At 51.6% G+C, this 27,764-nt stretch overlaps 1 protein-coding gene across 5 annotated transcripts in view; it reads right to left on the bottom strand.

Moving 5' to 3' along the window:
* The window catches only part of SLC9A8 (solute carrier family 9 member A8), a 78,917-nt gene that overhangs the window by 9,193 nt on the left and 41,960 nt on the right, over positions 1–27,764 (bottom strand). For 3 of the 5 annotated variants that reach the window (XM_036064639.2, XM_036064638.2, XM_078057295.1), the window contains 8 exons: positions 24,890–25,028; positions 23,338–23,443; positions 15,560–15,676; positions 13,251–13,333; positions 10,563–10,674; positions 7,356–7,576; positions 5,047–5,193; positions 51–4,184 (listed from right to left, as the gene is read on the bottom strand). In XM_036064639.2, the coding sequence (XP_035920532.1) occupies positions 4,077–4,184; positions 5,047–5,193; positions 7,356–7,576; positions 10,563–10,674; positions 13,251–13,333; positions 15,560–15,676; positions 23,338–23,443; positions 24,890–25,028 (1,033 nt within the window). In that variant the 3' untranslated portion in view covers positions 51–4,076. Of the gene's footprint in view, positions 1–50; positions 4,185–5,046; positions 5,194–7,355; positions 7,577–7,763; positions 9,522–10,562; positions 10,675–13,250; positions 13,334–15,559; positions 15,677–23,337; positions 23,444–24,889; positions 25,029–27,764 lie in introns of those variants that run through there. The other 2 variants (XR_004908461.2, XM_036064640.2) reach the window with 2 other exon arrangements.

Genomic DNA, 27,764 nt, shown 5'->3' with positions numbered 1-27,764 from the left:
GACCCATGCTATTTGCCACCTGAACCAACAAACACAGAAACTGCCTCTGATCCAGCAGCATTCACTTTTATTTCTAAGTAAATATCCAGTGACATTACTGTTTTCCAGTCATTTCTGCATTCTTTACAGAGTCCAGTGAGATGAAGCAGGGGCTCTCGCATGGCAGCCACAGGGGCCCCGTCCCTGACCCACCCCATGTGAAGCCCCATCCCAAAGAGCAGCAAACCGTTTCTCAGGAACCAGGACCTAACCAACACCTCACAACTTACATGGGGGAGGACAAAGAATAAACCTGACCTTCCCAAAGGTCCTTAAAACAAATAAAAAAGCAGTACTTAAAAAATAACCCTTCATTTTTACAAAGAAAATCACTCGGAAGAATACAAAGAACAGCTCAAGCTTGGCAGGGGCCGCATCGGAGACCTTGTCCCCGCCTTGGGGGAGCCACGGACCTCGGAGCCCGGCGGCGAGGAGGAGCCGTAGAGCAGGCCTGAGGCTTCCAGAAGGGACTCTTCCGCAGGGCCCACAGGCTCGTGGGGGCACGGGCCCACGTAGGTGACAGGTGCGCTTGCTCACGCACGGACCAGGCCAGCTCCCCGGTGAGAGAGGGCAGCGAGGGCCAAGAAATGGGGTGGCCCCGGGGACACTGTCAAGCCGGCCTTTTGTCACGTGGCCAACTGTCCAGCTCCGCTTGCGTGAGAGAGCGGGCACCGGGGTGGAATCCTCTCACTGGGGCCGTTTCCGTCTAAGACAGTCCCGGCCGGGGCTTCGGAGACCGCGGCGCGGGGAGAGCAGCGGGGCAGGGCGCGGGCTGCTCGGGACGGTTTCCCACGCCGCCGGCCGGCGGGAGCCACACGCCAATGGCGGGGGGCGGGGGCCCTTTCTCTCCCTCTCTCTGCGTTTGAAGCCCGAATAACGGCAGATCACTGCTGCCGAGTCTTCCTTGCTCTTGAAGCAGGGCCCAGCTCTGAGGCCCGTACCTGTGACATCCATGACTTGGGAAGCCGGCCACCACCCCGCGCCACCCTCACTCGCTCCACCAAAGCGGAAGCGGCAGTGGCCAGCCCGCCGAGGACTCTGCCAAACGCACCGGCCCCTGTGCGCAGGTGGAACTGAGACCTCGCAGGGCCAAGGGTGCCCACGGCCCCTCTGACGTAGGTTTCAGGGACAGGAGGATCCCCACTCACCCATCTTTCCACACTTCACTGCGCACCAAGGAATCTGCAGGCAAACCAGGGCCTCCCTAGGCCGACGGGGGTGCTCCAGGGCGGCCACCATTCTGGGCCAGGCCCTGCCCCTTGGCCGTACGTCAGCCAGGGCCTGGCCAGCACTTCCACTGTGAAGCCACGTAGCTGGCCTGGGTACGGGAGGTTTCTTTGTTCTGCCATCGGGCTGAGTGTGTGAGCACCCGACCGTGGAACTAAGCCACCCTCCTTCTGCCTGGCCCTGGCTCAGCCCAGCCTAAAACCTGATCTCTGGGGACCTAGGACAAGCCAGCTCCTTTCCCTGTCACGCCCCACACCGCAAGCCTCGGGGTACGGTGGTTCCCAGGGGTCCTACAACGACAGGGCCGCAGGGGGAGCCTTGGGTGTGCGGCGTGTCGCCACATGGCTCCCCAAGACCAGCATGTCTTCTGAGTTCACTGGCTACCCGTCCAGCTTCCCCACAGGCACTCCCAGACTTCGGAGCCTTCAGCTCGCTCTGAAGTATGACCCTGTCTGTGTGCTACGGCTCTCCCATGGCCTAGACCTAGAAGGAAAGAAATCTGTGGGACATCGTAGTTATGCTGAGTATCTTTTTATCTAGTAGGCATTTATTGCCCCAAATAGAATTATTAGGTATGTTAAGGTGGACAGCAGCAAATTTCTGATTCTCAGGCAGACACTTGAAAAAAATCCACCAGGAAAATATATCTCCATGGGCTCTGCCAGTGGCCAAGGTGAAGAGACAGACCTGAGGAACACGGGTTGCCCCTGTCCCCATGGGAATGCGCTCCAGCCCACCAAAGCCTCCCTTCAGCAGGGGGGCAGAAGAGGCTCACGGGAGACCCAAGCTGGTGCTGGGATCTGCCAGGAAAGGTGCCCCCTGCCCACTAAGCCAGGCCTTGGGGACCTTCCACCTTGGGGACTCTTCTCTACTACAGGGTCATTTCCAGGTCTCAGCTAAAAGTAGGAGGCCAGGTGGGCCCTGGTGACAAGGGGGCAGTCTGAATTGAGAAGATCCTGTTTTCACTGCTTTATCTGTGAATTCATAGCCCCCGCCCCACCAAATTTTCAGGTAAACTATTGAGTTTGCCATGCAAGTTACACTTCTGAGCTCAGACCCCGAACTTCAAAGGAGAAGGTAATGACTTATGGATTGGGGAACACTCTAGTCTTAGATCCCCGCCCTCCCCTCGCCAGGTGTGGACAAAGGTCCCCTCCCTCTTTGACCTCTTCTCTTACTTTTCCACTAACATTAAGTAGGAGATGATGGAGACCAGAATTATGCACGGTATTACTCCTCCAGTGAAGGTATTAGGTGGAGTAAAATACTCCCATTTGGCTTAAATTATGGGGTTAAAGTGGGAGGTTACAAAAAGACAAGTGACCATATTTTAACCCTATCAAGTACAGATTTACTTTTCATGCATAAAAAGGAAACCACATGCTTCCTGCCTGACCGGCCTCATACTTCGGGGAAAGGGGTCTGGCCTGGTGGGCTCTGAAGTCGGTCCTTCCTGACAGACAGAGCCACACTGTCAGAGGCCCGTGCTGGCCCACTGCGTCCCTCCAGAGAAGCACGGACACGCACATGACGAATTAAGCCACCCCAGGCAGCGACCCTGAGCCACCTAGGGGAGTTACCACTGGCCCTGTGGCTTGCAGGGACGAGGTTTGTTACGGGCAGGGGAGGAGCGGAGGTGAAAGTCACTCCACTCCGCCTGGACATGACCGGCAGCCCCTCACCCTAGGTAGCCAGGGCCGGGCCCACAGGGACGGGGCGGGGCGTGTGAGACCGAACGAGCACGTACAGACGCTCTGTGAGCGTGTCCTGGGCGGGGGTGGCCGGGGAGGAGCACGGGGCCCTGCTGCTCTGGCCCCGGCCCTAGGGCTCTGGCGAGCTGGGACCCAAGCCGGGAGAGGCCTGGGGCAGGGAAAGAGGAAATGCTGATTAGCAGTGAAGGTGGCAGCGGGCGAACAGTGGGCATTAGGAAATGGGGCCTCTGGACCAGTGAGGTCCAGTGAGCAGGGGAGGTGACCGCTAGGCTCTCACTGCTTTGTCAAAGTGCATGAATCACAACCGAATTCAGACAGCAGACGCAGGCCTGCACAAGCCCTGTAACTCCTAGCTTCTCCCTCCAGAGGGCGCTCTCACCCCACAGAATAGGCTCGCTCCCCCCCAAACCCAAGGATGCGTTTTCCAATGGGGCTCCCGGGACGGGCCGTGCACCCCTGCTCCGAACCAGCGTAAACATTCACACTACTCCCAGAGGAGGGCAGTGGCCGCCTGTCGCTCAGGGGGACGGCCTGCAAGGTCCCAGGCGGAGGTAAAGAAAAAGGTCACTCGGTTTTTCCTTCTCAAGCAACATCACAAAGGGGAGCGTGAGGTTTCCCAGATGCCCGAGCCCGCCCCGTGGGTCAGAACTGCTGCTGCTGAGACCAGAGGCACCTGATGACCAAAGGGCAAGGGCTCCTCGTGCTGCTCGAACAGGCGCTCCCGTGATGAGGGCCGTGGCTGGGAATGGCAGAAGCTGCAAGCTCCCCCAGCTCCCCGGCGGCCCCCGTCCCGGCAGGCTCCACAGCGGGGCACAGCCTCTCCTCTCAGGCCCCTCAGTCCGGCAGAGGACTGTGCACCCTGGCCGCAGAAGCAGAAGGAAGATGTACCTGGACGGCTGTTCCCTCCGATCTGCGGCCTGAGAAGGGGTCCGGCTCCGTGCGGCCCGGGGACACGGCCTACTTCAGAAGCAGACAGCCGGCTCCGGGGGCCAGGGGCGGCCTCCGCTTCCCCCTGCTTCCATCTCCCCTGAGGAGGCTGCCTCGTGCGAGCGTCTGTCGTGGGAGCCGTGAGGAGGCCGGACGGGGCGCCCTGCTCCGTCACAGCAGCTCCTGCTCGTCGTCTTCGGAGCCGGAGGGGCCCTGGCGCACCTCCTCATACCACTTGTTGGTGAGGGTTTTCATCTGGATGCGCCCATGGTGGAGGTCCTGGAGCAGGAAACACAACCAGGGCCTTGTCAGTGGGTCTGGGTCAGGGCAGGGGTAGGGTCGGGGCCGAGGGACGGGGGAGCTGCTGTGTACCTCGCGGGGGTGTGGGGGAGACGGGACGAGGGGCACGTGGCCACAGGCAATTTCCAAGTGCTAACCAACCAACTCAAGCTGGGATTTTTCTCCGTGGGGGTGAAGATAACAGGAGGTGTCACTCAGAGACAGGAGCAGGAGGCCGGCTGGTGTGATGTTAACAAACAGGGCTCTGCTCCCGCCTCTGCCGCGTCTTGGCTGTGTGACCTCGGGGGGTTACTGCACCCTCTCTGGGCCTCGGTCTCCCCAGCTGTCTGGTGAGAGAGAAGCTGCAGCTACGACACAGGTTGTTGGGAGGATGAAGCGAAGCAAGAGAAATTCCCATGCTGACAGCAACCATGACTGCTGGGGCGGGAACATGGGCTCGGAAACGAAGGGACGAGACTGTGTCATTCACTGTCGCCCAGAGGCCAGCAGTCCCCAGAGGGATGGAACAAGAGCCCTGAGCCGTGGGCCACTGCCTGAGGCTCCGGCATGTTTCAAATTTTCAGCTCAGATTCAGTAGCCGATCAGTGTCCTGCGTCTATCATCCAGGAAAACCAAACTGTGTTAACAAGCCTATCATTAAACCGGCACTAAAAACGGCAGTGAAGGAAAAACAGCAGATGCCGAGTTCCACAGCGTATCCAGCTGCCAGCCCGGGAAGAAGGCCGAGCTGCTGGGGGTGGGTGGCCTGGCTGGCCCCCCCTGCGCACCCCGTCAGCCCCTGCAGATCCTGGGGGAGGGAGGCTGGGGACCCCTAGCTGTGCAGCGCGCGCTGGTGTCCCACCTCCTGAGTTAGCCGCCGCGTGAAGAAGGGGTTCAGGTACTTGGCGTCCAGCCACACGAAGCCTTTGAGGTCCTGCCGCCTGATGTAGTGGGCTTCATACTCCTCCTCCGTGAGCTCCGACAAGTGCTCTGACTCGATGGTGTTGCCCTGTGTGGGGAGGGAAGGTCGTCTCATCCCAGGGTCGTTGGCTGGCCTCTTCCAGGGCGCACCCCCCCTCACCTACCCAGCAGCCACCTGTGTCCCCAACCCTAACTGTGCTTTCGAATCAGTGCAGGGCATCTGTGGGCAGCAAAGCGCCTCCTGGGAACCCGCAGGGAGGTGGGAAGGTTTATAAAAACGTGATGGATACCCAGGAATAAATCAGAATTATGAATAAATCAGAATTTATTTGTGGGCCGGGGTTTGGTTTGTAAGCTTTCCAGGTGATTCTAATGGGCAGGCAGGATTGGGAACTGCCATTCTAGGTGATTTCATTCGCAGCAAACTGAACAAGGGAGGCTCCTTTTGTCATTTTTGCTGGCAGTTGCACTAGCTGGGGTTCTGCTCTGGGCTGGCGCTGGCCGGCCTGTCAGTGTGTGTGTGTGTGGGGGCAATCCTGGGGGGAACTGGAGAGGAATGAGGGCAACTACCCCGTGGCAGGGCAGGTCTGCACGGGGAGGAGGTCTCCCGGTTCACCGGGTCAGCGCCGGCACATCTCCAGGCCCCAGGCCCAGAACAGCCCCACCCCCTGCAGGGACGACCCAAGGCCACCAGGGTGTGAATGTAGCATCTGCCACACGGCTGGAGGAGCGGCTCTGAAGCCACAGCTAAGTGGCCTCCACTGGGGGCCTGGGGGTGGAGCAGGTGCAGGGTGTGGGAGGGGGCGGGGAGAATCACCTGGAGGGCTTATGAACCCACAAAATGCTGGCCGCCCCCAGGGCCCACCTGCAGAGCTCTGATTCAGCAGGTCTGGGATGGGGCCCACTAATTTGCATTTCTAAAAAGTTCCCAGGGACCTCCACCTTGAGAGTGTTGATGGAGAGCGTGGTGGTGAAGAGCACAGACTATGGAGTCCGTGACCCCTCTGTGCCTCAGCACTCGTCTGCAAAATGGGGATGAGCAGAGAGCACCTGCTTCCTGCGGGTTATCAGGGCGACCTGAGACGGTGCGAGGAGAGCACAACCACAGTGCCCGCGCCGCAGAAAACATTCCCTAAATAGCAGCCGCTCTTCCTCTGGGTAAACATCCTGGTTCTGCGGGAGCCAGGCTTCAGCAAGCGTGGCTGCGGGGCCCACAGGGCACGGCACCTGGCAACCTGCTCAAAATGCAAATTCCCTCCGGCCACAGCCCAGACCTGGGAAGCCCGGGAGCCCTCCGCTGATTGTGCCACCCTCTGAAAGGTCTGAGAACCTGTACTGGGGCTGTTGTTAAGAACAGACCGGAAAGTTGGGGGATGGGGGTGGCCGGAGACGGGCCTCTGAGAGAAGGTCCCGCTGAGCCAACCCCACCCGTGATCACCCGCCTGTGACCACCCGAGGGCTTCCTCCCAGCAGGGCCTTGGCTGACACACAGGCCAGGGCCGCACAGAGGCCTGAGAACAAGATCCGGCCAGACCTGAGCTCCCCAGTGGGAAAGTGGGCTGTGTCCCCGTCACTGTCTCCCAGTTGAGGATTTCTCTGCTTTCCTTGACTGAATATTAAGTTACTAATGGCCTCAAATAAGGGAACTAGAAAAAGAGGTATTTCTAGAACTGGGGGTGGGAGGGCGGGGGCGGTGCAGGAAGGTGGGCTGAGAGGCCAAGGCCAGCCTCAGCTCCTGTCAGGGAGCCTGGCTCAGCACAGGCGGCCTAAGGGTCAACACAGGGCAAGGAGGCCCCCACCGCCGCTGACGCCCGGGACAGACAGCCCACTGGCAGGGGCAGCCACAGGGGCAGGAGGGTGGCTGGGAGGAGGCAGGGATCTGAGAGCCTCCGGCTCTCTGCAGCTGGGCCCTGGACACCTCGCTGGTCTGTCCTTGGGGGAAGGCACCGCAAGCACCTTCCCCTCCTCAGGCCCCCAGCAGGAGGCTTTCAGTAAACGTTGTGGGGGAGGGGGATGACGTGACTTTAAAACCTTCCACAGGGTGGTGCCGGGACAGCCTGGTGTGGGTCCACGCTCCCACTCCACGGCCTCCGTGGACAGACAACCCACAAAGGGCCGCAGAACTCCAGTTCAACCTCCTTCTGAGTGTGTGTAGGTGCCGAGATCCTCAAATCGTATCCCATTTCCCCACTTCCCAGCTGCGGTGGAGACCAAGCCCCTGCCCCCGCCCTGGGCCCCCGTGGCACCAACCATCTTCTCAGTCTTGCTGAGGTTGACGTCCTTCTTGTTCCTGCGGCGCGCCTTGGCGTCCTCGATGTCCACGAGGCGGATGAGGGGCATGGTGCTGCCGCCCAGCAGCAGGATGGTGAAGAGCACGATGATGATGGTGGTGGTGCCGATGAGCTGCCGCTTCTCCATGGGCTCCAGGTCCAGGTGCAGGCTCAGGGCGTAGGGGATGGCCCCCCGCAGGCCTGGGGGCAGGGAAGGGGGTGAGAGGAGCCGCGTCACTGACCAGGAGCCCTGGGGATCCGGGCTCAGCCCTGCCTCGCGCCAGTCGAACGTTCTAACACATCCTACTGTGGAGGGCGAGCTCCTCCCGTAAGGCTCTGGGGTGTGAGGAAAGCAGGCTGCAGGGAAGTGGGGTCTGACCGCATCCATTTCCACCTCACGGGGTGGCCAAGGAGGTCGAATGAGGTGACCCGTCCCGGCCACGAAGCACCAGGAGCGCGTTCGTGCGTGTCTGAGGACTTGTCCAGCCCGACGCTCACGTTCCAGGAGCCCGACAGCCGGGGCAGGCCGAGCCGTCCGTGCGCGGGCCCGGGCCCTGTGCTGAGGGCTCTGCGCGCACCATCTCCCCGGCCCTGCACAGCGGGGCTGGTAAGGCAGGGCCTGCTGTTCTCCAGCGCACGCAGACGAGGGAGCGAGATGGAGGGAGACCGAGGGAAGGACGCGTCTCCCAGGGCCACACAGCCTTCCAGGCAACAGCAAAGAAGGCGATTTATCCAACGGCCCCTCGTTTCTGAAGACGCGGCTCTTAAGCAGGTCCTGGCCGCACTGACAGGCTCGGGGCTGCTGGGGGCTGCGTCACGGCCTCTCCCTCCCTTCCCTCCCTTCCCGTTGTGCTGCCCTGCGTGGGCCGGCTGGCTGAGGGGCTGCGCTGAGCTGGGAAGCAGCACTTCCTGGGGAACGTCCTGGCCTGCCCGGTGCCCCACAGAGGGGAACAGGTGGGGAGACCCCAGGCAAGGGCTTCGGTGCCCGAAGAAGGGGAGAACGGGGCAGGGCACACAGTGGAGGGTCTGATGAGACCCGGAGGCTGGAGCATCACGGAAGGCGGGGGATCTGACCGCAGCAGCAGTGCACACCCAAGACGGGGACACACAAAGGGGATGGAATTAAGAGAGACACGGAGAGTGGAAGCTACAGGCCACAGGGGTGAGCGGGAGGGCGGGTGGCCGGGGGACGGAAGGGCATGGACGACGGCGGGGTGTCCAGGAGGCTGTGCTGCGCGGCGGTCTGGGCACGAGGCCTGGAGTCTGGCTCCTGGGGTCACCCCCAGGCCTCTCGGGCCGAAGTGACGGATTCAACTCCACCTCTCCACCTGTCACACGGGACTAGAAACAGGGCCTGCCGGGTCGGTGGCCGGAGCACAAAACGCTCCGCACAGGACAGCCGTACTCCCAGCCAGCGCTGACTCAGCCGCACCTCTGCTGTGACACACGTTCTTGTCTCCCATGGAAGGCGACGCTGGCAAAGAGGCTGGGCAGGAAGGTAAATTCAGTCCTAGACAATGAGATCTTCACAGCGTCGAAGGAGGATTTAGACACGAGTCGAGATCTAAGAGCAAACAGCTTTGGGAGCGTGGGAACTTGATGGACGTTGGCGCCGCAGGGATGGGTGGGCGTGTGAGAACACAAGAGCAGAAGCAGGTCTGGGGCTGAGTCCTGAGGACGCCAGTGTCTGAGGGGTTGGTAAAGGAGGAGGGGAACCTGAGAAGACCCCAAAGGGAAGGAGGGCAACCAGGAGCATGGCCTGGAGGCCCAGAGAAGAGGGTGTCCAGGCAGAAAGCAGGTCGGTGGGAAGAAGGAGCTCTAAGCCGTGGAGGTGGACCGGACGAGGGCTGCCCCGTGCAGGTCTTGGCTGCAAAAGGTTGCTAGGTGACCGGGGTAAGGCCAAGTTCAGGCCCATGAACAGGAGGTGAGGAAGCAGAGAAAACAGGGGAGAACAGCCCACTTAAGGAGGTCTGGCTGCAATGGGAGACGGGAAGCAGCTGGAGGGGGTGCGCGGAAGGGATTTTGGTTGAAGTTGCTGGTTTTTTGCTGGGAAAGAGAAGAATCTTCAAGAGTTTCAATGATGATGTCTCAGTAGAGACAGAGGTTGAGGATCCAGGAAAGAGGGTGAAAATCTGTGGAGAGAGGGCTTGGGATGGCCTGGGACATCAATAGCTGGGACCAACAGCTCTTCACTGTTTAAAACAGCACCCCCATTCCCCACAGAGGTCTCTTATCATGCCCGCCTCTCCCAAACTGCTCACACAACCACGTAAAGGATCTGATACATCCCTTAGATTTTGAGATTTTTAAGACCTTGGGGTCAACTACTCTACAAAAAATTTTTTTTTCTCGTTGGCAGAAAAGATTGGGAAGAAGTTTCTCTCACTAAACATACATACATACCTCACACACACATACATATGTATATATTTTAAACAAGGTCTTTTGAAAGAGGAGAGAAATCTGCGAGAAATGCACAGATATGCTGTTGGATAGAAAACAGCTTATAAAGCATGTTGCTGTACCCCGACCCACACGGAATAATTATAATATTTAAATAAGAAAGTACAAAGAACTGGATGTATTGCTCAAAAATAAATTTAAAGATGCCTAAGGATCCAGTTCGTTAGGAGCCAAAGATGAAATCATTCCCATCCTTTAAAGAGTACAGGAATTTGCACAGAAACTGAAAATGTTCCAATCAGCTCTCAGAACTCTGACTGAATGAAAAAAAATATCCAAACCTGGCCTGTAGCACGAAAGAGTTTAAACTTGAACCTTTTTTTCTTTTGAGCCCCTCACTACTTGCAGGCGGGTGAGGGCTGCCCCCTGCGCGTCCTGCCCCGGACTGCCTGTCCGTCGAGAGGAGTGCGAACAGGACAGTAAACCTTGGCTCCACCTCCTGTCATCACAGGAACCCAAGCAAGTCCTTTGCCCTTGAATCTGAGCTTCCTCATGTGTAGAAGAGACACACACTACCCATTTGTCTTGCAGTACAGAGCCTGTGAGGGGCGCTGTCTGTGAGGGACTCGCCCGGGGCCAGTAAATGGGGGGCCAGTATGATTTTTGCCTTATGAGGGGCGCCCGGTTTCAAAGGGCTCCAGCAGAGACCACATGTGCTCTCTACACTGTGTGTGCCCTTATAAGAGCTACTTTCCTTCCAGTGTTCGTTCAACATTGGACTTACCGCTAAACCACATGATGAACATCATCTTCGGTGTGATTTTATGATCACGGAAGAAATTCAGGAGGTAGGAAAGAGGGAAAATGTTCACTGCTCTGCCAAACAGTACAAGCACCTGTGAATAGCAACAAACAAAGTTTTAGACAGAAACCTCTGGTCTTTTTCAAGCTGAAGCTTGTTGAAGCTAACACAGACCTTGTGACATGCCCATAGTAAGTGCAGCCCTCCCCCTGGCCATGAAAGACATGAATGACAGGGCTAGGCAGAGGCCCAGCTGGGGGGAGTTGCTGGAGATGCTAGTTTCTGTGAGTCTGGGAGAGGATCGCACTTTGTACGTTATGTTTCTGTAGCCAGGAAGAGAGGACTAACAAGGTATCAAAGCCAGCTTTAAGCTGTGACAGCAGAACAAAACCAAATGCCAAGAGGCCATGCCGAAGTATCCAGGGATTAATTTAAAGGCAATCGCACTCTTCCAAAGGTGCTCCACTGTGGGACGGGCGCGCTAATCATTCCAATGGGCTAGCTCTGGAGAGACAGACAAGGTGTTCCTGCCTCTCCTGTGGCCCCCCACCCCTCCCAGGAAAGGAGGGATGATTGAGAAGGGCCTACACACAATGCTGCTCCCCAAGCAAAAGGAATGTGTAGGTAGGTTCTGGAAGGAGGTCACATGCACCCTGCCTGGCCGATTACTTGCCAAGGCTTTTGGTTCCTAACCATCCCCAAATTTGGTCTTAACAAAATATAGCTTTAGGTAAGGTTTAAATCTTATCTAATTGGATACCTAGAACTACTTATTAATTTACTCTTTTTTCATCTTGGTTCTCACCATAACTAACAATAATATGTACACAACGTACACATGTACATTCGGCAGGCTCTAAGTTTATTCTTTTAGGAAGCACAAATTGAATGTGCTTTGGACTGTTTGCCTTGGATGGTCAAGTTAACAATGGCTCCCAATCATCTAACATTTAAATATCGGACAATGTGCCAAGCATTTTATATGTATTATATCTTGTTAAATTTAGATCCCTGCAATGCTCTTATTACTGGTATTACTATCTCCATTTTAGGGAAAGTAAATGGAGACAGAGAGAGGTTAAGGGACTGGTCCAAGCTGACCCAGGCAGGAAGTGGGGAGCCATGCCCCAAACCTGATTCAGCCCCCAAAGCCTGTGCCCTTGACCACTGAGCGAGTCTGAGGTAACCCATCTGAATAGCAGGGGCTGTCGCCGGGAAAGGCAGGGCCGGCCTGCCTGTGTGCTCGGGGGAGACCAAGCTCCCACTTCAGAGCATCTTCTCATTTTCCTTTTGCTCCTAGCCCACGGCGGAGGGAGCCACCTCCTTGTTTCACCCACTGAAATCCAATCTTTGATTCCCGCACTTGTGTTTCAGGTTTGACCAAATGTGGCCCCTTTGACCCAGTGAGCACAGTAAAGACTATTATCCTTTCTGTAAACAACTTTTGCTTTTCTCTTTGTCCTGAAACCTGAGTTTGGAGGACAGATTAACAGTAGCAAAGGTGGAAGCACCCATACTACAAGGAGAAACATCGCTTCCCTTAGGGCTCTTTAGCTCCTCTGTGCCTCAGTTTCCCCACATGCCAAACAGGTGGGCCTCACTGGTTTGCATGTGGTAGGTGACAGTGCTAAAAAAAAAAGGTCTGCCTCTCAATAGCTGGCTTCTGTTAAGTGGCACTGGTAATAGAAGTTAATTGAAGATGAATTATGATAATTGAGCAACAGTAAGGCGTTGCTTCTCATGTGTCTTAAATTAACGGTGGATTTTAAAAGGAGAACAAAGATCAAATTAGGGATTGCAGTATGAATCAGCAGGCGGGCTTATGGGAGACAAGCTCACACTGAGGGATGAGAGACCTGGGAGCACCAGGCTAAATGCCCACATGTTAGAAGCCATTCATGTCACTTCCATCTGATGCCTGAGGAAACTGCCCCTTTGTTTTAAACACTAAACATTTATTCCCCCCCCACTCCCTTCCCCCAAAAGATTTGGTTCTACTGTGAAAGATCAAATTCTTCTTTTCCTGTTTTAAATTAATTAATTAATATTTTAATTTGTCTCCTCTTGCTGCCCCGAGTCCAATGGTGAGTTTCCCAAACCTTCTGAATGATAAGAATCACCTGGGATGACTGTTCTGGGTGAACCTCTGGGGAGGTAAGGGTCTGGTAATCTTTAACAACCGTCCAGGGTCACACTCAAAAATGGACACATTTGAAGAAAACCACAGTGAGAAGTAAGTATGTGCATTATAAATTATTCAGAAAAAGTAGAAAATGAAAAGAAATCATCCCCAATTCTACAACCACTGTGAACATTGTGCTATATTTTTTACATTTTTTTTTTTTACATGGTTATGATCAATTATACATTCAATTCTGAAAGCTGCTTTTACCATCTAACATAGAAACACAGAAACTTGTACTTTTTGGAGAAGACCATAACCTTTAAGGCCATTTAAAATTTAAAAAGAAGCAAAAAATTATTTTCCAAGGATATTCATTCACTTACCCTTTAGTATGTTTGTGATTCTTTAACAAAAGAAACTTTAAACAGAAGAGTGTCTATGTAGCTGTTGACCTTGAGCAGTTAACAGTTACATAAATGAATCCAGAACATGTGGTTATTGATCTACAAATAAGTAATTAAATAAAAAACAAGGAAAATACTTACTATGCACCAGATGACAAAGGAAATTTCAAACTTGTGAGGGAAACTAAAAATGGACAGGCCAAGAAATGCAAACACACATGTTTCTGAAACAAACCAAAGAATGGATTATTCAGCCCCAACTATTTTCTTCTGACAGGGTACTCGATCATTAAAGCAAGCAAACATTTCACAGTGAGTCAGAATCCACTATAACACTTTGCTTATTTTCTGAAAAATCCTGCATCCGATGCCTTGGTGGAAACTGTGCTTCGATTTGCTCGTTCTCTTCTATCACACGAGCCACACGTGCTTGCTTATTCAGAATCTCCTCAGTTAACAATCCAGCTGTCAAATACCCATGCAAATAAATACTCTCCCACCGGGGAAGATGATAAATATATGAATCTGCCCATTTGTTGAACAGTTATTAGCAAGGATCCCAACTGCAGCAAAGTGGCAAAAATTCAGAGCAAATGACTGCAGGTACCACATAACTAGTGTGAAAAGGGCCCTCGGTTAACTTCCTTGCCAGGGCGGCCAACGCTAAATGAGTGACTTCACGCATTTGACGCTGCCACAGGTTTGGAAGATGGGCTTGTACCCGCAGGATCTGCAGGAAGAGGGGCATTTCCAACCCTTGGCTTCACTCCACAAGTCAGAAAGAGTCCGACACCTACTCTCTGGGCAAGCAGGTACTTGTGTATCCAACAAAAAGCACCATATGAATTTCTAGCACTAGGCTCCGTTAACACTGTGACGTCCCTCAGAATAGGCTAATAATCAGGGAGACAAGGACTGTATTTTAAAATAGTTGAACATCATAAAACATAAACTGTTTTAAAACACTTCAGCCATGTTCTTCTCTAAACATGTATCTTTTTAAAACAAGTCTGCAAGCTGGATAGTACACACACCCTTCTCCTCCTTGAATTTTTTTATCTAATAAACATTTCTGTGATCTTTCCAAATCAGCTCATTTAGAACATACTCAGACTATGTTATGCTTTTCCCTGGCGGCATAAATTCCATCATATTGGTATGTCATGGCTAATTTAACAAATCCCGTGTCAATGGACACTGAGGCTGTTTCTATTGCTGATATTACCAGTTACAGCAAATATCCAGGCTCCATTCCCGAGGGTAGCTCTGCTGGCTCAAAGAGCACACGGCTTTGAAACCCAGCCTGACGCTGCAATGACTCGCCACAAAAGATGGCATCAGGGCCCGTGCCTGTCAACGGGGCCTGCTTCCCAAATGCTTGTGCTGGAAGTGGGTATTAGCAAAACTGAGACATGCCAGTCTGATGGGTACAAAATAGCTGGGTGTTTTGCTTTATATCCCTTTAAGTGTGACAGTCGGGCTCAGAGACCTTTGCTAGGACTTTGTGAGTGGGGAGCTGTGGAAAAAAGACCCCCTGGACCAGGAAGACACAGACCTGGAATCCAAGCTCACTTCTTAGCCACGAGGCTGTGGGCAAGTCATCTGACCTCTGGGCACCTGAGCCCCCTTGGCTGCGGAAGGAAGCCTCTGCACGGCCCACCCCGGTCGCCTAGCGCATGACAGCGCAGAACCAGTGCTGGAAAATGAGATGAACCCCGCCGCAGCGCCAGGGAGATGCTGCTGAGGACAGCTAGGGCACGGCCACCAGGAGGCCAGCGGAAGGGGACCGTGGGAGGGCGCATCCTTCGCTGCCAGGTATAAACCAGGGAGGAGGCGGGGGGTACAGCAAGAGCTCGCCCTGAGACTGCTTAACAGAAAGAGTCTCCGCGGTGGACCCCGTCCAGCAATTACAGGGCTGGCACACAGGCAGCCGAGTCACGCCCTTCGAGCCGCTCTCGTGGGAGAGGGGCCTGTGGACAAGCTGGGAAAAAGCTGTGACCCTGTCCCCTTCTCAGCAACTCACAATGTGCGTCAGCTCACGGTGCTCTTGCAGCCCCCAAACTGAAAGTGTGTATCCCCCAGGATTTTCCAGACTCTTGTTTGACTGTGGAGTCTTATCTCACCTAACCCTCACCGATGCCAATGCCAGGGGACACATTTTTGGAAACGTCACCTTACAACGTTTAAAACGTTATCAGTCTCCAATGTTCATGTTTAGTAGTTCTCATTATTTTTGGTCTTAAAATTACAGGAGTCCAATGTTCCAGAAAGTTATCAGGAGTTAGGTTTATGTTATTGAATTTGAAAGCCAGAGTAATAAACAAGAGATAAGGGAGAGAAGTATCTGGCTCTAAGGAATTCTGCTGCCTCTCCTGCCAGGGAAAACAGGATGTGGCTGAACGACGGGCCGTGGGCAGGCCTGCGCGGGACCACACCGAGGCAGAACTCACCGCACAGGAAGGCCACGGTCCGAAGGGTCTGCTGCATGAGGATCTGGGTGACCGGGGACAGGTTATGGTGCGTGTAGTGGGACATCACGATGCCTGAGAACAGGATGGCCATGATGCCTAGAGAAGGACAAAGAGGCAAAGCACACAGACGTGAACAGAGCAGAAAAGCACCTGCTATGTGATACACAAATAATATCGCACATTTTCTACAAGTCACTGGGCCCTACAGTGGTACATGTTTTCAGAAAAAGGAAAAGAAAAGGGGAAGAAAGTACTACCTGAGGTCTCCCAGAGGCCGCAGAGAAATGCTATGGGCCCCCTGTCTCTGGCAGCTTCCTTACCGGCTGGGTGACCTTGGGCCAAGCTTCATTCCCTCTCCAAGCCTCAGCTTTCTCATCTGGGCAGTGGGACTAACAGCACCCTCTCTGGACCTGTCAGGAGGGTAATGGGGATAAGCCATGTACACTGTCCACCACAGGCCCCGGGCTGAGCAGATGTGAGCTGTCACTGTCACCCACGGATGGAAGGGGTGTAGGTGAACCACTCTTGGGGCAGAAAGGAAGCGTAAGAATCTGGATGTGGAGAATGGGTGGATTTTTATTTACTTTTTTTTTTTAATTTTCCCTTAATCACCACGAGTTACTCTTATAAAAAGAGAGAGGAGTGACTAAAAAAGGATCTGCGTCTTTTCCTGAAAGCTCTCCACGAGAGTCTACACTTCTGTTGCTCACTCAGGATTGATCTCTGCATGGCCCACTGCCCCTAATCACTCCCAAAGCGCTTTGCACGGATGGGTTAGTTACCTCTCAATGCTGCCCTGCCTTGGCAGCAGAAAAGGGGCCTCATTTTCATGTGAGGAAGATGCGATTTTTACAAACTCATTAAATAAACTGCTAAAATGTATCGATTACGAGGGAAAATTCGTAAGCAAAATTGTAGCTCACTCCTGCCACTTCGTAGAGAGAGGGATGCCTGGCTGACTCTCCATTTAGAAAGGGTGAAAACCACCCAACTGCATCGGAACCATTTCAAGGGCTCAGCTTGAGGTCTCAATGATACCCCCCACCCCACCAAGGGCAGGCCCACCCCCTTGTGTGAATGGCAAATTCCTGTGTTCTTTCATTCTTCCCTGCCAAGGAGGCTGGCCAGGAACATTCCAGCAATGCTTCCCAGGGGCACACCTGACAAGATGGGACAGGGAAAGGAGAGGGCAGGCTTTCCGTGATCCTTGAGGGCACTGGGAAGACTACAGCTCATGAGACGTGAACCGTTGTTCTGCTAGATAAGAACGCACACACCGGGACCTCCGGCTGTTTTCCCAGTATGCTCCTGCAGGCATTGGTGGGGGGGGGGACCCCCCCGGACTGCTGACCCTTCCCGACACTGCCACAGAATACAGGGAAGGCAAAGCAATGTGAGACAGAAGGGAAGAGACCAGAACCTGAGACTGGAACCCCATCGAACGGCGGTGGGGCAGCTCACACCGGCTCAGCCCAGGCCTGTGATGGGCACTGCACGTGGCTTAGCCTCACGACCCCGACGGTTCCATGAGGGGGTGCTGTTAGTCCCGGTGTCCAGATGAGCAAGCTGAGGCTCAAAAGCAGCACGGACACACTTCAGTTTTTATGGACTTGATCCTTAGCATCACCGTCTGGGGCAAAAAGTTCCTAGCTTTTGCACTTCCAAAGGGTTTTGTTTCACTCGTTCGCTTTGAGAAGAGTTATCAAGTCACTGGCAAAGCTGAGACCTTGGAGTTCTTACCTTGATGTAAAAGTCAACCCCAGAGGTGCCTGAGCCACGTTTAGGCTGTGACACGAGTGGCCTTCCATCGACACTGTTGTCCCGCCCACAGGAGTCCCAACACGAAATGACCTCTCTGGAAAGCTCTGGGAAGTCAGAGGTGACAGTGAAAGTTGCCTCGGGACTGAACACCAGCACCCATTGCCGGAGCGCCAGGGAGCTTTCCTGCCCACCCTCTGGCTCATCCTGCCTCAGCGCTCTGCAGCAGGGGGCAGGCTCAGCGCAGGAGGGGTCTGGCTGGCTGGGTCACTCTGGTGCACTAGGCCAGGGCTGCAAACCCAGAAGCTTCAGGAGCCGGACAATAAAGAAAAAAGGAGGGTGACCAACATGTGGGTAAAGAAAGCATAAGCCCATCTAGAAAGTTCTGCCCGCAGCCCTGTGGATGGGAGGCCTAAGTGCTGTCAGTCTTCCTTCCGGCTTTTGGAGGGATGCCAGAAATGTTTCTTACGGGAAATCTCCCAGCTTTTAATGACGGCAAATAACTCAAATGTTTAAATAAATTTTCTGTACAGATAAACAACCCCCTCTGGAAGCTGAGTTTGGACCCTATGAAAATGGGCCCTCTGGCTGGTGAACAGCCAGCCACCACCTTTACCCCAGGCTAGTCTGAGGTCAGGGCATCTCTTGAGTTCTGGGGGCTAAAGCAAAGGGTCAGCAGCATCAGCAGTGGATGCGAAAGCCCGAGGGACAGCTCAAGTGTCTGCCCTATGAGCCCTCCCTCAGCAAAGGTAGCTTCTCCACCACCCAGCCCACCCTCATCCACTGTAGCTGCCACCACACGGGCTGTAAAAACACCGATGGGTAAGTGGTGCAAACAGGCTCACTTGTAGAGCTAAAAGGCATGGGTATTTTATTTTATTTATTTTTTATTTATTTGACAGGGAGAGACACAGTAAGAGAGGGAACACAAGCAGGGGGAGCGGGAGAGGGAGAAGCAGGCTTCCCGCGGAGCAGGGAGCCCGATGTGGAGCTCGATCCCAGGACCCTGGGATCATGACCTGAGCCGAAGGCAGACGCCCCTCTTTTATTTTATTTTAAAGATTATTTATTTATGAGAGACAGAGAGAGACAGAGCATGAGTGGGGGGCAGAGGCAGACACTTAACCGACTGAGCCACCCAGGCGCCCCAAAGCATGTGTATTTTTAAAAATGCCCTATAAGGAAGAACTCCTGACACATGTATTTCTTTTAGAAGGCAAAATCATTTGAGGAAGTAGATAATAGTGCAGCAAAATGGTCATCGTCAAGGAAGGAAAGAAGGAAAGAAGGGAGGAAGGGAGGAAATCCATTTCCAGTTTCAGTTAAATCCACTATTTTAAATGTCACGAACAATGATGATGAATAGAGACTCAAGTCCAAAGGCAGAAGGTGAAGGGTGTCTATCGTGGTATAACTTCCACTGTATTGCACCTTACTGTGGGTAAAATATGATGAACTTCCCGAAGGCTGGATCAAACCACAGTCAGTTTTGTTAATTACCTTAAAATAAAACTATTTTGCTATAAAACATCCAGACTCAGAGATACAGAGTCAGAGACTCTCCATTCACACTGTCTTGCCCCCAGGTAACTACTATTAACAGTTCCCCATGTAGGCCGCCAGTTCTTTGCCCATGCTATAACAAAGCTCATCTGCCTTTAAAAAGCACAAAATAGGAGGATCACATTATGTATGCAGCATGGATTACCAGCAGAGGGATTTTTAAAAGGCCTCAAACACTTAACCTGCCTTTGCACATATAACAGAAACCCAGTTCCTTCCCGGGCCTACAGAACCCTGCCGGCTAGGGCCCCTGCCCCTCTGTCCCAGCCACGCTGGTCTTCTTGCTCTTCCTGGAGTGTGCCAAGCTCCCTCATGGCGATCTGGATGCTGAACACTGCTCAGCACTGCTGCCCCAGGTCCTCCGTTGGCTGGCTTCTTCTCACCACACAGGTCTTGGCTCAGGCACCACCTGTTTGGGGAGACCTTCTTGACCCCCTACCGCATGATGCGTCTGCCCCCGTGCCACTGTCACATTGCTCTGATTTCTCTCCTTCCTGTCACTTCTTCACTACCTGAAATTACCGTGTGTTTGCTTACTTGCTTGCCATCTTTCTTCAGCAGGTGGGAACCTCATCTGGTCTTGTTTACTAAGGACAGCCCCAGTACCAAGGACAGTTCTTGGCACAGGGTAGGCATTTAATAAGTATCTGCTGAATGGATGAATAAATGGTTTTCCAGCCTTCTTTTTTTTTTTTAATTTGGCAATATATCTTAGAGTTCTTTCCATGGCAGCACAAATAGGTCAAATTCATTTATTCGGTGGCTGCACAGAATTCCATACTGAGAACCAACCCCAATGTACTTCGTCTTTCCTAGCGCTAGTGGCTTGCAGGTTTTCTCCCACAGGCAGGGCTGCAAAGGAACCCCTGGCTGCGCCCCTGAGCTCAGGAGAGCTGCACAGCACATTCTACCTTCGGCCCACATCTCCCCCACCTGACACAGAGGTTACGTCCCATCCTCTGTGACTCACCATGACAGTGTGTCACTCTGCCCCAATCGCCCTCCCTCAGCCCACTGTTGGCTGAATTGGCAAAGGTGGGGTCTAGTCAACTCTGAATCTTCAGAGCCAGAGGGCAAAGTGGCCCTTGAAACTGGCCTCAGTGAATGGACCAGTTAACGTTGATAGAATTAGAACAAAGATTCTGAGAATAGCTAATACTTACTAACTCATAATTAGGGGGACTATTTAATTTGCTGTTGAAACCGGGATGTCTGTGAGTGAAAGGGGGTGTCGTTAATACATGTTGAGGGTGTTAGGGCCAGCAGGACGTGTCACCCCAGCATGCCTCTGTCAGGATTCTTACTCGCATTGTTCCCTTTAACCCTTGACCACCGGCCCTGGGGTGGCCCTTTTATAACATCTATTTCGTGAGGAGGAAGTGGATGCTCAGAGTGGTTAAGTCGACTGTGTGAGGTCACACAGCTAACGAGGGGCGGGGCAGGGATTCAAACCCTGGTCTGTCTGGCGTCCTTAACCGTTGTGTCCTAAACACGTGATTCAGAAGACAGCATCCTGCTCCGTGTTCTTGGTAACTGCTCACTCAGTCCTTTGTGACAGGAAAAGTACAGCAGGAAAAGGAAGGGGGGATAGCAAACATCATCTTTCCCGCTGTACTCTCACAGCAGGACTCGAAGGTCCTCACAACACCCCAGGACTATCCTACCCTTGTCTGAAAACCCTGTGTGACAAATATCCCAAAGACAAACACGGGCAGAGCCCAGCCAACTGCCCAGAGGTGGCCGAGCATGCTCTTGGCTCGCATGTGCTGTCTTTGGCCTCACTGCCCACTGGCATGTTTGGCAAAGGCCCTCAAAAAAGTGAAACCCTACAAACAGAAAACACTGCCACTCTGAAGACAAGAAAAACACTCCCTGGTTTTAATCACAAATTCCAAATGGATGCATGAAATACATCTTTGTCACCAGGTACTCAGTGTTCATCTCAAAGGGGTGGGGAACAATTTAGAAAAACAGAGGTAAAAATAGCCAGGCTAGAGCCAAATGACTCACAGGTAATGTTTATGTAAGTAAGTGCCAAAATTCAGGAAAGATAAGAGAAGGAACTCGATGGCAGATACTGGGATGAAATTATCCAAGAGAACTGGCTTGGGAACAAATCAAATTAAGAACAAACAAAACCATAAGGTTTACAAAGAGTTCTCCGGTGAAAATGGCCAGAGTCCTCTCTGCTTCCTCCTTGGCAGGATCTGCTCACCGAGTACCCGCGTGTAATTCTAGAGAGCCATCTGTGGGGAAGGAGAATTCTGCTCAACAGAGTCATTAAAAACCACTGGGGACTTCCACTTTGCTATACAAACTGCTGTCCTGCCATAAACAACTAGAAAACCTGATCAAAGATATGAAACGAAACTGTCTTCTGACGCTGGGTACTGCAGGGTAGGGCTGTCAGAAGGGAAACATTCCTGACAGAAAGGAAACAAAGCGGCCATTCCTGCTCCAGGCCCCGGCCCAGCTTACTGCCCAGACAGAGCTTCCGGGCTGAGGCTCAGGGAGGGGAACTCCAAACCCCCGCCCAGCAGAGTCAAGTCTAGCTGAGAAGAGGAGACAGATGAGAGCCAAGGGACCCAAAGCAGCCAGAATGCCAGAGAAGGGGGGCTGCACAGAAAGAGAGCTCTGGAGAGCTACCATAGTGTCCCCTTGAATCTTGGATTGTGCTGATCTGTACACATGTGGGGTGAGATCCTAAGAGGCTAGGGAGACAATCACTAATAAGGAACAGGCCAACAATTCCCAAAGCAGACACAGGGCTGGGAAGTTTGTGTTCCCACAGGCCAGAGTGGGGTGACCTTGTAATACAGGAGACAGGAGGTAGAGTCCTTGGAAGGGCACTGCATTACTTCCTAGGGCTACTCCGGACCTGCTGACAAAGTTTGAAAGTAAACCTCAAAAGGATTAAACTGATGCCAAGAAACTTGGATACACGACGGAAGAAAATCCAAAATTCTATGAAGAATACAATAAAATCTAGTACTCAACAAGATAATAAAGTTTACAATGACTGGCATTCAATGAAAAATTAATAGGCAAGCAAAGAGCAGGAAAATATGACTTATAAGCAAAAGAAAAGTGAACTGACAGAAAAAGACCTAGAACTGATGGAGATGATGGAATTAGCAAATAAGGACGTTAGAGCTGCTGTTATAAACATGCTCCAGATGCTCGAGAATGTAGAGACAATCATAAACATGGTAAAGAGAGAAATGGATGATATAAAAATGACCTAAAGGGAACTCCTGTGGATGAATAATACACATTTGAAGTGGAAAATACACTGGATGGGACTAACAGGACAGTGGGCATGGCAGAAGAAAAGATCCGTGAACATAAAGACAGAGCAAGAGAAATGAGCCAAAGTAAAGCACAGACAGAAAAAAAAAGATTGAAAAAATTTAAAAAGGCAAAGTGTATTATGGGATGATAGAATGCTGTTGATCGTAATTTCAGTAATTGGAGTCCCAACAGAAGAAGAGATGGGAGAACAGAAAAAAGTGTTTAAAGAAATGGGTAAAAATTTCCCAAATTTGGTGAAAAGCTACAATCTCATAAATTATAAACCCAAGAAGCTCAATGAACCCCAAGTGGAATATAAAGAGAATTGTACCAAAGTACGTCAAAATCAAATTGCCACACACTATCAGAATGGCTAAACCTTTAAAAATTAAAATAAGTGTTGATGAGGACAGGAAGCAGCTAGAACTCTCTCATGCATCCTGGTGGGGATGGAAAATGGCCCAGTCATTTTGGAAAACACTTGGCAGTTTCTAATAAATATATACTTACCATATGACCCAGCAACCTCACTCTTAGGTATTTACCCAAGATAAATGAAAATATGCACACATATTCATAGCTAAAATCTGGAAAAACCCAAATGTCCTTCAAATGAACGAATAAAACGTGGTGCAGTAAGAATGTATAAAGTACTGACACGTGCAAAAACATGGATGTCTCTCAACAACATTATGATAACTAAAAGAAAAGAGACACAAAAATCTATATACTATGTGATTTCATTTGTAGGCAAAACTACTGGGATAGAATGCAGATCAATGGGGGTCACGGCCCAGGGCCAGGCCAGGGGACTGACTGCCCTTGGCGGTCTGACCCCATCCTTTGAGTGAAGGCCCTTTTAGGCCTTGTTCTGGGAAAGAGACAACACTGGAAGTGGTATTTTGATCTCTGCTACAGGGTGGTGGGTGAAGAAAAAATGTGACCATGACAACACTGAGCCCCTGAATCCAGCCAGGTCTAAATTCAGAGGTATCCCTAAAGGGCCAGTAAATCCCCTTTGTTGCTTAAGCTCTTCTGAGTTGTGATTGTCTCTTGTGATTGGAAGTGACCCCACTGACATAACCTCTTTCACAAGGCAGGACAACGTGCCATCAACCCCAAAAGTTAATGTTTCTGTCACTTACCCGAGAGTGAGATTCCTTCTGCAAGCCCATAAGGAAGATAAGCAAAAATGATCATCATGCCAAACTCCAAGGAAGGCGTTTTCCTCAAGTCAATATGCTTTAGCACGTAAATAACAGTTGTCAAGGAAAAAGAACCAAGGGACAGTTGATGGGAGATGCAGAAAAGTCACAAAACTGCTGCCTTCCAAATACATAGGGTAGGCAATGGATCCGGAAGGCTTTGGAACATCCCAGGGTAATCCGTTGTTGTTTTCTTTTTCTTTGCAGGGAGACTGCTGTTTTAAGTAAGGGAATCTGACAAAACACTAACAACTGTAAATTCCTGAGACAAATGGTGGGCGAAAAATTAAAATCAACCTAAGTCAACTCACTTAAAAACGCTGACTGGGAAGGCTGGTAATGTGCCGGGGCTGCGGGGGCAAAGCCGGGGCCACAGCCAGCCGGAGGACAGCCCATGCTGCCGGGTCCCTTCCAGGGCCGTGTCACTCTTTCCCCCCTTCCTCCAACATCAGATGAGACAGCTAACGGGGTGTGCAGAACCCTGGGGTACAGTGCCCCACTGAAGGACCTCCTTTCATATTCCTGGAGATTTCCAAACTCATGCTCCTATGAAAGGAGAATCTTCTCTCTATTCAAATACAGCCCACACGCCCATACTCGGGCTCGCAGTGCCCAGCTACTTGGCTTCCTTACAGCCGATGCTTCTCCATCCCCCCTCCCCCAAGAGAAAGATAAATATGGAGGAAAATACTGAACTCGAAAAAGTTTTCTTTCCCATTCTGTTTATTGCTACAATATGAGAAGCTGTCAGCCAACAATAGAGCCTCTAGACTTCTGGACAAAGGAGGTGAAGGGAAAACTCAACAGGACGGCAGACGAGCACGGCCGTCACAGGCAAGGGCGGCTCTTCCGGCCATCTGTGGAACAAACTGCTCGTGGAGGAGGGCCAGGTGGCCAGCTCCCTGAGACACAGGCTTGGGCTCCCACAGAAACGGTCTGGTGCCTGTTCCTATTTTAAACATGACGAATTTTCTACCGCAATGAAGGTGTCATGGGCCTTAATGAGCCTCGTTCCTCCTCGGCTAGAAAAGCGTATGGGCCGTTGAGCAGTGCAATCAGCGTGAATACCCTGGATGGACTCATTTTGAAAGTCTCTTTTCTGGTCCCCCAGATAAACACTTTCAGTGGGGTAAAGACTTTCTCAATTTGGTCATTAAGAGGAAATTAATTTCCAGTTTTCTGACTGTGAAAAGTGAGACAGGGGAACCTGAAAATCTTAAGTGAGAAGCTCCCCCAACGGTGGGGTCTGAGAGCCAATGGTGTGCATGACCATGACGCTCTGAAAAATGACATCCTAAATTGCACACGTCGCATCTAAAAGTCCTTGGGTTTCAGTGAAAGTGCTCCTCAAACCAAAACTACATAAAGGTCCTTCTTCAAATGCAGCCTTAGAAAAAAACTGGCCCCTTAAAGAAGAGGGGCAAATGGCTGGAGAAGAATATAATTAAGAAAATCTTCTCAGCCATGTGTGTTCATCATATTAAAAGGATATTAATGCAGAGATTAAGCCAGTGAGAGTGCCGAGTGCTGCTGAGCCAAAGAACATTTTGAGGAAGTAGCCAAGGGCTTGTAAAAATGTTTGCCACCCACTGACATCTGACATATTTTTCCTCGTTAAACCTTCAGCTGTGCTAGGAAATAAAAGAAAAACAGAAAGAAGTTAAAATGTTATAGGCAAAGTTATTAGAAATCAACTAAACTCAAAAATTATTATTATTTATTTTTTTTGCTTATGCGGTCCTTTATTCCTAGGTCACTTACTTGTTCACCTAGTTTGTGAACTAACACCTACTGTGCTAGCTTTTGGAGGGGGGCGGATTTAGAGAGGAGAGCAGAGTCCCTGCCCTGCAAGGGCTCCTTCTATCTGGTAAGGAAGACAAACAAGGTGAGAACAAATGACCACCACGGGGTAAGGCAAAGGGCTGCAGAAACACAGGGTGGGCATCTAACTCAGCCCGGTGGTGGTCAAGGAAGGTTCCTCCTGACATGTGGGCTGGGTTCAGATTTAGAAAAAGAAGAGTTAACAGGTGAAGAAATGAGGGGAAGTGTCCCAGGCAGAGGGAACAGCACATGCAGAGGCAGGGAGCCCAAGAACGCACAGCACATTCTGGGAGCATTCAATTACATAGATTAGCATGGCTAGAACCCGGGAATGGGATGGGGTGGAGGCACCGGTGGGGAGAACAGTGGCAAGAGGGAAGGCAAGACCAGCCGCCATGGCGGACCCGTGAAAGGCAATGAACCAAGCTAAGGAGTTGGTATTTCACCCCGAAGGCCCCAGGGAACCATGGGGAGTGCTTCCAGTTGGGGGGGTGGGTAGGATCCTGTGATAAAACCTGGAATTGAAGCGATGGCAGAAAATCTGAGAATGGAGCAACCCTAAAGAAGAAATGTCACTGGGTAAGGGCTGAGAGTAGATTTAGGAGGCATTAGGAAGAAGACCCGAAACAACTTTCCTTCCAGGATAACAAAACAAAGTAAAATGTCAGAAGCCATTAAATTCAATTAATGGTTTTATCCCCAAAGGGAAAACCATTACACCATGACAATGGAGTTATTCTCATTAAAGATCCTCCTGCTAATGGATTCTACCTTCAGACTACCTCTCAAATCCATCTACTTCTCTCCCTCTCTCTCCTTACCATCCTCTGTCCCGGGCCTTATGCCTCATCGCTCTTTCTAAACATCCTTGTCTTCCTTCCACTCACTGGCCTGGATGATCCCTTTAAAATGCACAATCTGATCGGGTTACTGGCCTGTCCAAACCAATCAACAGTTTCCTACTGCTTTTCAGGAGGAAGCCCAGTCAAAGCAACACCTGACTCCTCTGTCTGCCATACCTTGTGACCCCATCTCCTTCTCATTCAGGAAGGGCTCCACTGTCAAGGGCACCCCTCTGTAGGTCATCTTTCACTGCTCCCTGGCCCCAGCTAACTCCCCAGTTTGTTCCTCAGAACCCAGGGTCAGTGTCACTTCCTCAGGGACACCTGCCCTGACCCCTTCACATAGTCTACTGTCTCCTGGTACCTGACTTCTTCACAGCAAGTGCCAACTCATGAGTCATTCATGAGGACCATGCCTGTGTCCACCTTGTTCACTGCTACATGTCCTGGGCCTAAGGCAGAGCCTAGTATTCAAAGACACTCAGTAAATTTTTGCTGAATCAGTAAGCAAAACAAAGAATTGTCAATAGAAATATTTAGCTTCATTAATCAGCGTTTCATGAATTGGTATAATTTTGAAGTAGGATAATCTCTGATAAAAGGGTAGCTTGGTCAAATAACCTCAGGAAGCTTTCAGGGGTAACAGTGTAACATAATAAAGGTTCTGAAAAGTCCTGCAAAAAAAAGAAATCTATCTTTTTTCACACAGAAGTTTTCCAAACTCACTTGGATGCACAACCTCCTACATCCCCTATCTTCCCAGCAGACCACAGGTTAACACCCCACCTTGGGGAGTGCGGTGAGCCAACCAGGGTTCTCACTGGGCAAGTGTTTTTGAAGGCTAAGCTTACCCACAGTTCCCAAATGGATCTGCAGGCCGCCTGCACACAATGCCCAGCCCCCACCCCTTAAAGCTGCCACGGCTGGTCCACCGGTTGGGGCCACTGCTTTCTTTTCATGCAGAGGCCCCACGGAAGTGACTCACTGGTGAGGTCGCATCAAGGGTTGACAGCAGACCCAGGACAGAGGCCAACAGTTTCTGAACTCAAGATAACTGAAAGGAGAATCTGGACTCTTTCTGGCCTGGTCAATTTCTACATTTTTTGTTTCTCACACTTAAAAGAACACGAGGCAATGGGGCTTCAGGATCCATTTCATGAGCTTACACTGCAGCTCAAGAGCACAAAAAAGGTTTCCTCTATAGCAGTTATTATAAGAATAAATTGTCATACTAACAAATCAAAGCTAAAACTAATTTAATTAAAGTTAATGAAGAAACAGAAGATAGCTTTCTGGCACTTACGAAAATGAAAACATCAAAAAAGGGGTATAATTCATTCACATATTCAGCTGCAAAGATAAATGTGTCGGGTCGCTTTGGGAGCGATCATTTATGAAGTAGACTCTCAAACAAGATGTGAGTCTACCTAGTAACCAAGGAAGGCTGACAACAGCCCCCTCCTGTACTGCTCCCCTGCCCCCCAAAAGAGGCAGGCCTATCATGCCCCCTCTGTCTCTCCAACCTGAAAACGCCTACTGGCTCACAAGACAGCTTGGCTGAGAAGCCTCACTCCAATCCCTCCGAGCGGCTGTCTCCCTCCTGTAGTCCAGGCACTGTGCTCACCCCTCTGGGAGCATCCTTCTCCCACCTTGGACTGACCTTGGCAAGTCCAGCTGGTCTCTGAGCGATGTCTGGCACGTGGA

The sequence above is a fragment of the Halichoerus grypus genome, chromosome 10, assembly GCF_964656455.1.
Source record: "Halichoerus grypus chromosome 10, mHalGry1.hap1.1, whole genome shotgun sequence".
Taxonomy (NCBI): Eukaryota; Metazoa; Chordata; class Mammalia; order Carnivora; family Phocidae; genus Halichoerus; species Halichoerus grypus.
The sequence above is the reverse complement of the archived record's forward strand: the minus strand, read 5'-3'. Positions and strand labels throughout refer to the sequence as shown.